At 73.5% G+C, this 14809-nt stretch overlaps 1 protein-coding gene across 2 annotated transcripts in view; it reads right to left on the bottom strand.

Moving 5' to 3' along the window:
- The window catches only part of VPS52 (VPS52 subunit of GARP complex), a 32306-nt gene that overhangs the window by 843 nt on the left and 16654 nt on the right, over nt 1-14809 (bottom strand). For both annotated transcript variants that reach the window (XM_075917450.1, XM_075917449.1), the window contains exons 17-19: nt 4442-4507; nt 4058-4169; nt 3805-3923 (exon numbers count right to left, since the gene is read on the bottom strand). In XM_075917450.1, the coding sequence (XP_075773565.1) occupies nt 3805-3923; nt 4058-4169; nt 4442-4507 (297 nt within the window). The remainder of the gene's footprint in view (nt 1-3804; nt 3924-4057; nt 4170-4441; nt 4508-14809) is intronic.

The raw sequence follows: 14809 nt of genomic DNA, 5'->3' as shown, positions 1-14809 counted from the left end.
CAGGGGGCTGGACTCCCCTCCCCTGCACGCCAGCCCCTGGCTCCCCAGGCAGCCCCCCTCCTCCCCCCCCCCAATTCCAGGCTGGGCAGCTGCCAGGCCAGTCCCTGGGGAGCTGCTGGGATGTAAGGAAGGGCCCAGCCCCTCCCTCGCTGGGGCCCGGAGCAACTTGCATTCAGTCAGGCATGAGGCCGGGCCAGGCGCCGTGCTCTCGGTAACGGCCGGGGGGTGGGGACGTGCTGGGCTCCAGGCTGCCCCAGGGCTGGAGGAGCGAAAGGCCCGGCTCCCTGCTCTCGGTAACGGCCGGGGGATGGGGACGTGCTGGGCTCCGGGCTGCCCCAGGGCCGGAGGAGCGAAAGGCCCGGCTCCCTGCTCTCGGTAACGGCCGGGGGGAACGTGCTGGGCTCCAGGCTGCCCCAGGGCCGGAGGAGCGAAAGGCCCAGCTCCCTGCTCTCGGTAACGGCCGGGGGATGGGGACGTGCTGGGCTCCGGGCTGCCCCAGGGCCGGAGGAGCGAAAGGCCCGGCTCCCTGCTCTCGGTAACGGCCGGGGGGGAACGTGCTGGGCTCCGGGCTGCCTCAGGGCCGGAGGAGCGAAAGGCCCAGCTCCCTGCTCTCGGTAACGGCCGGGGGGGACGTGCTGGGCTCCGGGCTGCCCCAGGGCTGGAGGAGCGAAAGGCCCAGCTCCCTGCTCTCAGTAACGGCCGGGGGGGACGTGCTGGGCTCCAGGCTGCCCCAGGGCCGGAGGAGCGAAAGGCCCGGCTCCCTGCTCTCGGTAACGGCCGGGGGGGACGTGCTGGGCTCCAGGCTGCCTCAGGGGCCGGAGGAGCGAAAGGCCCAGCTCCCTGCTCTCGGTAACGGCCGGGGGGAACGTGCTGGGCTCCGGGCTGCCCCAGGGCTGGAGGAGCGAAAGGCCCAGCTCCCTGCTCTTGGTAACGGCCGGGGGGGTGGGGACGTGCTGGGCTCCGGGCTGCCCCAGGGCTGGAGGAGCGAAAAGCCCAGCTCCCTGCTCTCGGTAACGGCCGGGGGGGACGTGCTGGGCTCCAGGCTGCCCCAGGGCCGGAGGAGCGAAAGGCCCAGCTCCCTGCTCTCGGTAACGGCCGGGGGGGGTGGGGACGTGCTGGGCTCCAGGCTGCCCCAGGGCTGGAGGAGCGAAAGGCCCGGCTCCCTGCTCTCGGTAACGGCCGGGGGATGGGGACGTGCTGGGCTCCGGGCTGCCCCAGGGCTGGAGGAGCGAAAGGCCCAGCTCCCTGCTCTCGGTAACGGCCGGGGGGGACGTGCTGGGCTCCGGGCTGCCCCAGGGCCGGAGGAGCGAAAGGCCCAGCTCCCTGCTCTCGGTAACGGCCGGGGGGAACGTGCTGGGCTCCAGGCTGCCCCAGGGCTGGAGGAGCGAAAGGCCCAGCTCCCTGCTCTCGGTAACGGCCGGGGGGGACGTGCTGGGCTCCGGGCTGCCCCAGGGCTGGAGGAGCGAAAGGCCCAGCTCCCTGCTCTTGGTAACGGCCGGGGGGGTGGGGACGTGCTGGGCTCCGGGCTGCCCCAGGGCTGGAGGAGCGAAAAGCCCAGCTCCCTGCTCTCGGTAACGGCCGGGGGGGACGTGCTGGGCTCCAGGCTGCCCCAGGGCTGGAGGAGCGAAAGGCCCAGCTCCCTGCTCTCAGTAACGGCCGGGGGGGACGTGCTGGGCTCCAGGCTGCCCCAGGGCCGGAGGAGCGAAAGGCCCAGCTCCCTGCTCTCAGTAACGGCCGGGGGGGGACGTGCTGGGCTCCAGGCTGCCCCAGGGCGGAGGAGCGAAAGGCCCAGCTCCCTGCTCTCAGTAACGGCCGGGGGGGACGTGCTGGGCTCCAGGCTGCCCCAGGGCCGGAGGAGCGAAAGGCCCAGCTCCCTGCTCTCGGTAACGGCCGGGGGGAACGTGCTGGGCTCCGGGCTGCCCCAGGGCTGGAGGAGCGAAAGGCCCAGCTCCCTGCTCTTGGTAACAGCCGGGGGGAACGTGCTGGGCTTCGGGCTGCCCCAGGGCTGGAGGAGCGAAAGGCCCAGCTCCCTGCTCTCGGTAACGGCCGGGGGGAACGTGCTGGGCTCCAGGCTGCTCCAGGGCCGGAGGAGCGAAAGGCCCAGCTCCCTGCTCTCGGTAACGGCCGGGGGGGACGTGCTGGGCTCCAGGCTGCCCCAGGGCTGGAGGAGCGAAAGGCCCAGCTCCCTGCTCTCGGTAACGGCCGGGGGGGAACGTGCTGGGCTCCGGGCTGCCCCAGGGCTGGAGGAGCGAAAGGCCCAGCTCCCTGCTCTCGGTAACGGCCGGGGGGGAACGTGCTGGGCTCCAGGCTGCTCCAGGGCCGGAGGAGCGAAAGGCCCAGCTCCCTGCTCTCGGTAACGGCCGGGGGGGACGTGCTGGGCTCCAGGCTGCCCCAGGGCCGGAGGAGCGAAAGGCCCAGCTCCCTGCTCTCGGTAACGGCCGGGGGGGACGTGCTGGGCTCCGGGCTGCCCCAGGGCTGGAGGAGCGAAAGGCCCGGCTCCCTGCTCTCGGTAACGGCCGGGGGGAACGTGCTGGGCTTCGGGCTGCCCCAGGGCTGGAAGAGCGAAAGGCCCGGCTCCCTGCTCTCGGTAACGGCCGGGGGGAACGTGCTGGGCTCCGGGCTGCCCCAGGGCTGGAGGAGCGAAAGGCCCAGCTCCCTGCTCTCGGTAACGGCCGGGGGGGACGTGCTGGGCTCCAGGCTGCCTCAGGGCCGGAGGAGCGAAAGGCCCGGCTCCCTGCTCTCGGTAACGGCCGGGGGGTGGGGACGTGCTGGGCTCCAGGCTGCCCCAGGGCCGGAGGAGCGAAAGGCCCAGCTCCCTGCTCTCGGTAACGGCCAGGGGGTGGGGACGTGCTGGGCTCCAGGCTGCCCCAGGGCCGGAGGAGCGAAAGGCCCGGCTCCCTGCTCTCGGTAACGGCCGGGGGGGTGGGGACGTGCTGGGCTCCAGGCTGCCCCAGGGCTGGAGGAGCGAAAGGCCCAGCTCCCTGCTCTCGGTAACGGCCGGGGGGGTGGGGACGTGCTGGGCTCCAGGCTGCCCCAGGGCCGGAGGAGCGAAAGGCCCAGCTCCCTGCTCTCGGTAACGGCCGGGGGGGACGTGCTGGGCTCCAGGCTGCCCCAGGGCCGGAGGAGCGAAAGGCCCGGCTCCCTGCTCTCAGTAACGGCCGGGGGGAACGTGCTGGGCTCCAGGCTGCCCCAGGGCCGGAGGAGCGAAAGGCCCGGCTCCCTGCTCTCGGGGTGGGGACGTGCTGGGCTCCAGGCTGCCCCAGGGCCGGAGGAGCGAAAGGCCCAGCTCCGTGCTCTTGGTAACAGCCGGGGGGGACATGCTGGGCTCCAGGCTGCCCCAGGGCCGGAGAAGCGACCCCGGGCCCCGTCTGTGGGGAGGCTGCAGCCAGGCCGGGATCCAGGGCCTGAGGGCAAAAGGGCCCTGGAGGTCTGCACACACCCCGGTGCTGGCTGCAGCGCGTGGCCCGGCCGGGGTCCAGGGCCTGAGGGAAAAGGGCCCTGGAGGTCTGCACACACCCCGGTGCTGGCTGCAGCGCGTGGCCCGGCCGGGGTCCAGGGCCTGAGGGAAAAGGGCCCTGGAGGTCTGCACGCACCCCGGTGCTGGCTGCAGCGCGTGGCCCGGCCGGGGTCCAGGGCCCGAGGGAAAAGGGCCCTGGAGGTCTGCACGCACCCCGGTGCTGGCTGCAGCGCGTGGGCCCTGGAGGTCTGCACGCACCCCGGTGCTGGCTGCAGCGCGTGGGCCCTGGAGGTCTGCACGCACCCCGGTGCTGGCTGCAGCGCGTGGCCCGGCCGGGCCCCTCTCACCTGGATGATGCTGGTCCCGGTTTTGAAGTTGCTGAAGGATCTCATGACGTCCTGGCTCAGCGCCTCCACCGCGGCCTTCCAGGTGGCCGAGAAGCCGCGCACCAGCTGGGTCACCCGGGCTGAGGAGAGACAGGTCAGAGCCCCCTGGAGCCACCCCCAGCGGAGGGCCCCTCCTACCCCATAGCTGGGGGGGCAGGAACGGGGCCTCCATCTCCCTCCTGCTCTAGTGGGGGGCAGGGGCGCCGGGTCTCACCCTCCTCCCCGCGCAGCCGCTCCAGCTGCCCCTTCTCAATCAGCGACTCCGACTCCTTGACGAAGGCGACCATCCCCCCGAAGGGCGGCGACAGGATCTCCTCGATGAACTCCTGGGGGGGAGAGTCAGGGTGGCTCCCCTGCGTGTCCCCTGCCCCCCGGGGCCCCCCCACAGGGCTTCCGGCTTGCCCTGCCCTCAGGGCCCCCCCCACAGGGCTTCCGGCTTGCCCTGCCCCCCGGGCCCCCCCCACAGGGCTTCCGGCTTGCCCTGCCCCCCGGGGTCCCCTGACTCATTCTTGGATTCCAGACCTGAAGGGACAATTGTGACCCCACGTCAGCGGGGGCTCAGCAGATGCCCCCCTGCGCCCCCCGCCTAGGAACTCACCTGGGTGCGCGCTGAGAGCAGCTGCTGGAATCCCTCCACCTCCTTGCTCTCCTCCACCGCCCGCTCCTGGGGAGGCAACCGGCAGCCGGGCTGGTCGGCCCCAACCCTGGGCAGGCAGGGAACGGGGCAGGGGCCTGTCCCCTCTAAGGGCGGCAGCTCCCACCAGCCCCAGGGCAGACACTGGCTGGGGACGGGGACGGGGCCTGTCAGCCCCCACCAGCCCCAGGGCAGACACTGGCTGGGGACGGGGACGGGGCCTGTCAGCTCCCACCAGCCCCAGGGCAGACACTGGCTGGGGACGGGGACGGGGCCTGTCAGCTCCCACCAGCCCCAGGGCAGACACTGGCTGGGGACGGGGACGGGGCCTGTCAGCTCCCACCAGCCCCAGGGCAGACACTGGCTGGGGACGGGGACGGGGCCTGTCAGCTCCCACCAGCCCCAGGGCAGACACTGGCTGGGGACGGGGACGGGGCCTGTCAGCTCCCACCAGCCCCAGGGCAGACACTGGCTGGGGACGGGGACGGGGCCTGTCAGCTCCCACCAGCCCCAGGGCAGACACTGGCTGGGGACGGGGACGGGGCCTGTCAGCTCCCACCAGCCCCAGGGCAGACACTGGCTGGGGACGGGGACGGGGCCTGTCAGCTCCCACCAGCCCCAGGGCAGACACTGGCTGGGGACGGGGACGGGGCCTGTCAGCTCCCACCAGCCCCAGGGCAGACACTGGCTGGGGACGGGGCCTGTCAGCTCCCACCAGCCCCAGGGCAGACACTGGCTGGGGACGGGGCCTGTCAGCTCCCACCAGCCCCAGGGCAGACACTGGCTGGGGACGGGGACGGGGCCTGTCAGCTCCCACCAGCCCCAGGGCAGACACTGGCTGGGGACGGGGACGGGGCCTGTCAGCTCCCACCAGCCCCAGGGCAGACACTGGCTGGGGACGGGGCCTGTCAGCTCCCACCAGCCCCAGGGCAGACACTGGCTGGGGACGGGGACGGGGCCTGTCGGCTCCCACCAGCCCCAGGGCAGACACTGGCTGGGGACGGGGCCTGTCAGCTCCCACCAGCCCCAGGGCAGACACTGGCTGGGGACGGGGACGGGACCTGTCAGCTCCCACCAGCCCCAGGGCAGACACTGGCTGGGGACGGGGACGGGGCCTGTCAGCTCCCACCAGCCCCAGGGCAGACACTGGCTGGGGACGGGGACGGGGCCTGTCGGCTCCCACCAGCCCCAGGGCAGACACTGGCTGGGGACGGGGCCTGTCAGCTCCCACCAGCCCCAGGGCAGACACTGGCTGGGGACGGGGACGGGGCCTGTCAGCTCCCACCAGCCCCAGGGCAGACACTGGCTGGGGACGGGGCCTGTCAGCTCCCACCAGCCACAGGGCAGACACTGGCTGGGGACGGGGACGGGGCCTGTCAGCTCCCACCAGCCCCAGGGCAGACACTGGCTGGGGACGGGGACGGGGCCTGTCAGCTCCAACCGAGCCCCAGGGCAGACACTGGCTGGGGACGGGGACGGGGCCTGTCAGCTCCCACCAGCCCCAGGGCAGACACTGGCTGGGGACGGGGCCTGTCAGCTCCCACCAGCCCCAGGGCAGACACTGGCTCAGGGGACGGGGCCTGTCAGCTCCCACCAGCCCCAGGGCAGACACTGGCTGGGGACGGGGACGGGGCCTGTCAGCTCCCACCAGCCCCAGGGCAGACACTGGCTGGGGACGGGGACGGGGCCTGTCAGCTCCCACCAGCCCTAGGGCAGACACTGGCTGGGGACAGGGACGGGGCCTGTCAGCTCCCACCAGCCCCAGGGCAGACACTGGCTGGGGACGGGGACGGGGCCTGTCAGCTCCCACCAGCCCCAGGGCAGACACTGGCTGGGGACGGGGACGGGGCCTGTCAGCTCCCACCAGCCCCAGGGCAGACACTGGCTGGGGACGGGGACGGGGCCTGTCAGCTCCCACCAGCCCCAGGGCAGACACTGGCTGGGGACGGGGACGGGGCCTGTCAGCTCCCACCAGCCCCAGGGCAGACACTGGCTGGGGACGGGGACGGGGCCTGTCAGCTCCCACCAGCCCCAGGGCAGACACTGGCTGGGGACGGGGACGGGGCCTGTCAGCTCCCACCAGCCCCAGGGCAGACACTGGCTGGGGACGGGGACGGGGCCTGTCAGCCCCCACCAGCCCCAGGGCAGACACTGGCTGGGGACAGGGACGGGGCCTGTCAGCTCCCACCAGCCCCAGGGCAGACACTGGCTGGGGACGGGGACGGGGCCTGTCAGCTCCCTCCAGCCCCAGGGCAGACACTGGCTCAGGGGACGGGGCCTGTCAGCTCCCACCAGCCCCAGGGCAGACACTGGCTGGGGACGGGGACGGGGCCTGTCAGCTCCCTCCAGCCCCAGGGCAGACACTGGCTGGGGACGGGGACGGGGCCTGTCAGCTCCCACCAGCCCCAGGGCAGACACTGGCTGGGGACAGGGACGGGGCCTGTCAGCTCCCTCCAGCCCCAGGGCAGACACTGGCTGGGGACGGGGCCTGTCAGCTCCCTCCAGCCCCAGGGCAGACACTGGCTGGGGACGGGGACGGGGCCTGTCAGCTCCCACCAGCCCCAGGGCAGACACTGGCTGGGGACGGGGACGGGGATGGGGACGGGGCCTGTCAGCTCCCACCAGCCCCAGGGCAGACACTGGCTCAGGGTGACGGGGACGGGGCCTGTCAGCTCCCACCAGCCCCAGGGCAGACACTGGCTGGGGACAGGGCCTGTCAGCTCCCACCAGCCCCAGGGCAGACACTGGCCGGGGACGGGGACGGGGCCTGTCAGCTCCCACCAGCCCCAGGGCAGACACTGGACGGGGACGGGGACGGGGCCTGTCAGCTCCCACCAGCCCCAGGGCAGACACTGGCCGGGGACGGGGACGGGGCCTGTCAGCTCCCACCAGCCCCAGGGCAGACACTGGCCGGGGACGGGGACGGGGCCTGTCAGCTCCCACCAGCCCCAGGGCAGACACTGGCTGGGGACGGGGACGGGGCCTGTCAGCCCCCACCAGCCTCAGGGCAGACACTGGCTGGGGACGGGGACGGGGCCTGTCAGCTCCCACCAGCCCCAGGGCAGACACTGGCTGGGGACGGGGCCTGTCAGCTCCCACCAGCCCCAGGGCAGACACTGGCTCAGGGGACGGGGCCTGTCAGCTCCCACCAGCCCCAGGGCAGACACTGGCTGGGGACGGGGACGGGGCCTGTCAGCTCCCACCAGCCCCAGGGCAGACACTGGCTGGGGACGGGGACGGGGCCTGTCAGCTCCCACCAGCCCTAGGGCAGACACTGGCTGGGGACAGGGACGGGGCCTGTCAGCTCCCACCAGCCCCAGGGCAGACACTGGCTGGGGACGGGGACGGGGCCTGTCAGCTCCCACCAGCCCCAGGGCAGACACTGGCTGGGGACGGGGACGGGGCCTGTCAGCTCCCACCAGCCCCAGGGCAGACACTGGCTGGGGACGGGGACGGGGCCTGTCAGCTCCCACCAGCCCCAGGGCAGACACTGGCTGGGGACGGGGACGGGGCCTGTCAGCTCCCACCAGCCCCAGGGCAGACACTGGCTGGGGACGGGGACGGGGCCTGTCAGCTCCCACCAGCCCCAGGGCAGACACTGGCTGGGGACGGGGACGGGGCCTGTCAGCTCCCACCAGCCCCAGGGCAGACACTGGCTGGGGACGGGGACGGGGCCTGTCAGCCCCCACCAGCCCCAGGGCAGACACTGGCTGGGGACAGGGACGGGGCCTGTCAGCTCCCACCAGCCCCAGGGCAGACACTGGCTGGGGACGGGGACGGGGCCTGTCAGCTCCCTCCAGCCCCAGGGCAGACACTGGCTCAGGGGACGGGGCCTGTCAGCTCCCACCAGCCCCAGGGCAGACACTGGCTGGGGACGGGGACGGGGCCTGTCAGCTCCCTCCAGCCCCAGGGCAGACACTGGCTGGGGACGGGGACGGGGCCTGTCAGCTCCCACCAGCCCCAGGGCAGACACTGGCTGGGGACAGGGACGGGGCCTGTCAGCTCCCTCCAGCCCCAGGGCAGACACTGGCTGGGGACGGGGCCTGTCAGCTCCCTCCAGCCCCAGGGCAGACACTGGCTGGGGACGGGGACGGGGCCTGTCAGCTCCCACCAGCCCCAGGGCAGACACTGGCTGGGGACGGGGACGGGGATGGGGACGGGGCCTGTCAGCTCCCACCAGCCCCAGGGCAGACACTGGCTCAGGGTGACGGGGACGGGGCCTGTCAGCTCCCACCAGCCCCAGGGCAGACACTGGCTGGGGACAGGGCCTGTCAGCTCCCACCAGCCCCAGGGCAGACACTGGCCGGGGACGGGGACGGGGCCTGTCAGCTCCCACCAGCCCCAGGGCAGACACTGGACGGGGACGGGGACGGGGCCTGTCAGCTCCCACCAGCCCCAGGGCAGACACTGGCCGGGGACGGGGACGGGGCCTGTCAGCTCCCACCAGCCCCAGGGCAGACACTGGCCGGGGACGGGGACGGGGCCTGTCAGCTCCCACCAGCCCCAGGGCAGACACTGGCTGGGGACGGGGACGGGGCCTGTCAGCCCCCACCAGCCTCAGGGCAGACACTGGCTGGGGACGGGGCCTGTCAGCTCCCACCAGCCCCAGGGCAGACACTGGCTGGGGACGGGGACGGGGCCTGTCAGCTCCCACCAGCCCCAGGGCAGACACTGGCTGGGGACGGGGCCTGTCAGCTCCCACCAGCCCCAGGGCAGACATTGGCTGGGGACGGGGCCTGTCAGCTCCCACCAACCCCAGGGCAGACACTGGCTGGGGACGGGGACGGGGCCTGTCAGCTCCCACCAGCCCCAGGGCAGACACTGGCTGGGGACGGGGACGGGGCCTGTCAGCTCCCACCAGCCCCAGGGCAGACACTGGCTGGGGACGGGGACGGGGCCTGTCAGCTCCCACCAGCCCCAGGGCAGACACTGGCTCAGGGGACGGGGCCTGTCAGCTCCCACCAGCCCCAGGGCAGACACTGGCTGGGGACGGGGACGGGGCCTGTCAGCTCCCACCAGCCCCAGAGCAGACACTGGCTGGGGACGGGGACGGGGCCTGTCAGCTCCCACCAGCCCCAGAGCAGACACTGGCTGGGGACGGGGACGGGGACGGGGCCTGTCGGCTCCCACCGAGCCCCAGGGCAGACACTGGCTGGGGACGGGGCCTGTCAGCTCCCACCGAGCCCCAGGGCAGACACTGGCTGGGGACGGGGACGGGGCCTGTCAGCTCCCACCAGCCCCAGGGCAGACACTGGCTGGGGACGGGGACGGGGCCTGTCAGCTCCCACCAGCCCCAGGGCAGACACTGGCTGGGGACGGGGCCTGTCAGCTCCCACCAGCCCCAGGGCAGACACTGGCTGGGGACGGGGACGGGGCCTGTCAGCTCCCACCAGCCCCAGGGCAGACACTGGCTGGGGACGGGGACGGGGCCTGTCAGCTCCCTCCAGCCCCAGGGCAGACACTGGCTGGGGACGGGGACGGGGCCTGTCAGCTCCCACCAGCCCCAGGGCAGACACTGGCTGGGGACGGGGACGGGGCCTGTCGGCTCCCACCAGCCCCAGGGCAGACACTGGCTGGGGACGGGGCCTGTCAGCTCCCACCAGCCCCAGGGCAGACACTGGCTGGGGACGGGGACGGGGCCTGTCAGCTCCCACCAGCCCCAGGGCAGACACTGGCTGGGGACGGGGACGGGGCCTGTCAGCTCCCACCAGCCCCAGGGCAGACACTGGCTGGGGACGGGGACGGGGCCTGTCGGCTCCCACCAGCCCCAGGGCAGACACTGGCTGGGGACGGGGCCTGTCAGCTCCCACCAGCCCCAGGGCAGACACTGGCTGGGGACGGGGACGGGGCCTGTCAGCTCCCACCAGCCCCAGGGCAGACACTGGCTGGGGACGGGGCCTGTCAGCTCCCACCAGCCACAGGGCAGACACTGGCTGGGGACGGGGACGGGGCCTGTCAGCTCCCACCAGCCCCAGGGCAGACACTGGCTGGGGACGGGGACGGGGCCTGTCAGCTCCAACCGAGCCCCAGGGCAGACACTGGCTGGGGACGGGGACGGGGCCTGTCAGCTCCCACCAGCCCCAGGGCAGACACTGGCTGGGGACGGGGCCTGTCAGCTCCCACCAGCCCCAGGGCAGACACTGGCTCAGGGGACGGGGCCTGTCAGCTCCCACCAGCCCCAGGGCAGACACTGGCTGGGGACGGGGACGGGGCCTGTCAGCTCCCACCAGCCCCAGGGCAGACACTGGCTGGGGACGGGGACGGGGCCTGTCAGCTCCCACCAGCCCCAGGGCAGACACTGGCTGGGGACGGGGACGGGGCCTGTCAGCTCCCACCAGCCCCAGGGCAGACACTGGCTGGGGACGGGGACGGGGCCTGTCAGCTCCCACCAGCCCCAGGGCAGACACTGGCTGGGGACGGGGACGGGGCCTGTCAGCTCCCACCAGCCCCAGAGCAGACACTGGCTGGGGACGGGGACGGGGCCTGTCAGCTCCCACCAGCCCCAGAGCAGACACTGGCTGGGGACGGGGACGGGGACGGGGCCTGTCGGCTCCCACCGAGCCCCAGGGCAGACACTGGCTGGGGACGGGGCCTGTCAGCTCCCACCGAGCCCCAGGGCAGACACTGGCTGGGGACGGGGCCTGTCAGCTCCCACCAGCCCCAGGGCAGACACTGGCTGGGGACGGGGCCTGTCAGCTCCCACCGAGCCCCAGGGCAGACACTGGCTGGGGACGGGGACGGGGCCTGTCAGCTCCCACCAGCCCCAGGGCAGACACTGGCTGGGGACGGGGCCTGTCAGCTCCCACCGAGCCCCAGGGCAGACACTGGCTGGGGACGGGGACGGGGCCTGTCAGCTCCCACCAGCCCCAGGGCAGACACTGGCTGGGGACGGGGACGGGGCCTGTCAGCTCCCACCAGCCCCAGGGCAGACACTGGCTGGGGACGGGGACGGGGCCTGTCAGCTCCCACCAGCCCCAGGGCAGACACTGGCTCAGGGGACGGGGCCTGTCAGCTCCCACCAGCCCCAGGGCAGACACTGGCTCAGGGGACGGGGCCTGTCAGCTCCCACCAGCCCCAGGGCAGACACTGGCTGGGGACGGGGACGGGGCCTGTCAGCTCCCACCAGCCCCAGGGCAGACACTGGCTGGGGACGGGGACGGGGCCTGTCAGCTCCCACCAGCCCCAGGGCAGACACTGGCTGGGGACGGGGACGGGGCCTGTCAGCCCCCACCAGCCCCAGGGCAGACACTGGCTGGGGACAGGGACGGGGCCTGTCAGCTCCCACCAGCCCCAGGGCAGACACTGGCTGGGGACGGGGACGGGGCCTGTCAGCTCCCTCCAGCCCCAGGGCAGACACTGGCTCAGGGGACGGGGCCTGTCAGCTCCCACCAGCCCCAGGGCAGACACTGGCTGGGGACGGGGACGGGGCCTGTCAGTTCCCTCCAGCCCCAGGGCAGACACTGGCTGGGGACGGGGACGGGGCCTGTCAGCTCCCACCAGCCCCAGGGCAGACACTGGCTGGGGACAGGGACGGGGCCTGTCAGCTCCCTCCAGCCCCAGGGCAGACACTGGCTGGGGACGGGGCCTGTCAGCTCCCTCCAGCCCCAGGGCAGACACTGGCTGGGGACGGGGACGGGGCCTGTCAGCTCCCACCAGCCCCAGGGCAGACACTTGCTGGGGACGGGGACGGGGATGGGGACGGGGCCTGTCAGCTCCCACCAGCCCCAGGGCAGACACTGGCTCAGGGTGACGGGGACGGGGCCTGTCAGCTCCCACCAGCCCCAGGGCAGACACTGGCTGGGGACAGGGCCTGTCAGCTCCCACCAGCCCCAGGGCAGACACTGGCCGGGGACGGGGACGGGGCCTGTCAGCTCCCACCAGCCCCAGGGCAGACACTGGACGGGGACGGGGCCTGTCAGCTCCCACCAGCCCCAGGGCAGACACTGGCCGGGGACGGGGACGGGGCCTGTCAGCTCCCACCAGCCCCAGGGCAGACACTGGCCGGGGACGGGGACGGGGCCTGTCAGCTCCCACCAGCCCCAGGGCAGACACTGGCTGGGGACGGGGACGGGGCCTGTCAGCCCCCACCAGCCTCAGGGCAGACACTGGCTGGGGACGGGGCCTGTCAGCTCCCACCAGCCCCAGGGCAGACACTGGCTGGGGACGGGGACGGGGCCTGTCAGCTCCCACCAGCCCCAGGGCAGACACTGGCTGGGGACGGGGCCTGTCAGCTCCCACCAGCCCCAGGGCAGACATTGGCTGTGGACGGGGCCTGTCAGCTCCCACCAGCCCCAGGGCAGACACTGGCTGGGGACGGGGACGGGGCCTGTCAGCTCCCACCAGCCCCAGGGCAGACACTGGCTGGGGACGGGGACGGGGCCTGTCAGCTCCCACCAGCCCCAGGGCAGACACTGGCTGGGGACGGGGACGGGGCCTGTCAGCTCCCACCAGCCCCAGGGCAGACACTGGCTGGGGACGGGGACGGGGCCTGTCAGCTCCCACCAGCCCCAGAGCAGACACTGGCTGGGGACGGGGACGGGGACGGGGCCTGTCGGCTCCCACCGAGCCCCAGGGCAGACACTGGCTGGGGACGGGGCCTGTCAGCTCCCACCGAGCCCCAGGGCAGACACTGGCTGGGGACGGGGCCTGTCAGCTCCCACCAGCCCCAGGGCAGACACTGGCTGGGGACGGGGCCTGTCAGCTCCCACCGAGCCCCAGGGCAGACACTGGCTGGGGACGGGGACGGGGCCTGTCAGCTCCCACCAGCCCCAGGGCAGACACTGGCTGGGGACGGGGCCTGTCAGCTCCCACCGAGCCCCAGGGCAGACACTGGCTGGGGACGGGGACGGGGCCTGTCAGCTCCCACCAGCCCCAGGGCAGACACTGGCTGGGGACGGGGACGGGGCCTGTCAGCTCCCACCAGCCCCAGGGCAGACACTGGCTGGGGACGGGGACGGGGCCTGTCAGCTCCCACCAGCCCCAGGGCAGACACTGGCTCAGGGGACGGGGCCTGTCAGCTCCCACCAGCCCCAGGGCAGACACTGGCTGGGGACGGGGACGGGGCCTGTCAGCTCCCACCAGCCCCAGGGCAGACACTGGCTGGGGACGGGGACGGGGCCTGTCAGCTCCCACCAGCCCCAGGGCAGACACTGGCTGGGGACGGGGACGGGGCCTGTCAGCTCCCACCAGCCCCAGGGCAGACACTGGCTGGGGACGGGGACGGGGCCTGTCAGCTCCCACCAGCCCCAGGGCAGACACTGGCTGGGGACGGGGACGGGGCCTGTCAGCCCCCACCAGCCCCAGGGCAGACACTGGCTGGGGACGGGGCCTGTCAGCTCCCACCAGCCCCAGGGCAGACACTGGCTGGGGACGGGGACGGGGCCTGTCAGCTCCCACCAGCCCCAGGGCAGACACTGGCTCAGGGGACGGGGCCTGTCAGCTCCCACCAGCCCCAGGGCAGACACTGGCTGGGGACGGGGCCTGTCAGCTCCCACCAGCCCCAGGGCAGACATTGGCTGGGGACGGGGCCTGTCAGCTCCCACCAGCCCCAGGGCAGACACTGGCTGGGGACGGGGACGGGGCCTGTCAGCTCCCACCAGCCCCAGGGCAGACACTGGCTGGGGACGGGGACGGGGCCTGTCAGCTCCCACCAGCCCCAGGGCAGACACTGGCTGGGGACGGGGACGGGGCCTGTCAGCTCCCACCAGCCCCAGGGCAGACACTGGCTGGGGACGGGGACGGGGCCTGTCAGCTCCCACCAGCCCCAGAGCAGACACTGGCTGGGGACGGGGACGGGGACGGGGCCTGTCGGCTCCCACCGAGCCCCAGGGCAGACACTGGCTGGGGACGGGGCCTGTCAGCTCCCACCGAGCCCCAGGGCAGACACTGGCTGGGGACGGGGCCTGTCAGCTCCCACCAGCCCCAGGGCAGACACTGGCTGGGGACGGGGCCTGTCAGCTCCCACCGAGCCCCAGGGCAGACACTGGCTGGGGACGGGGACGGGGCCTGTCAGCTCCCACCAGCCCCAGGGCAGACACTGGCTGGGGACGGGGCCTGTCAGCTCCCACCGAGCCCCAGGGCAGACACTGGCTGGGGACGGGGACGGGGCCTGTCAGCTCCCACCAGCCCCAGGGCAGACACTGGCTGGGGACGGGGACGGGGCCTGTCAGCTCCCACCAGCCCCAGGGCAGACACTGGCTGGGGACGGGGACGGGGCCTGTCAGCTCCCACCAGCCCCAGGGCAGACACTGGCTCAGGGGACGGGGCCTGTCAGCTCCCACCAGCCCCAGGGCAGACACTGGCTGGGGACGGGGACGGGGCCTGTCAGCTCCC

Source organism: Pelodiscus sinensis, unplaced genomic scaffold (genome assembly GCF_049634645.1).
Source record: "Pelodiscus sinensis isolate JC-2024 unplaced genomic scaffold, ASM4963464v1 ctg171, whole genome shotgun sequence".
Lineage (NCBI taxonomy): Eukaryota > Metazoa > Chordata > Testudines > Trionychidae > Pelodiscus > Pelodiscus sinensis.
The sequence above is the reverse complement of the archived record's forward strand: the minus strand, read 5'-3'. Positions and strand labels throughout refer to the sequence as shown.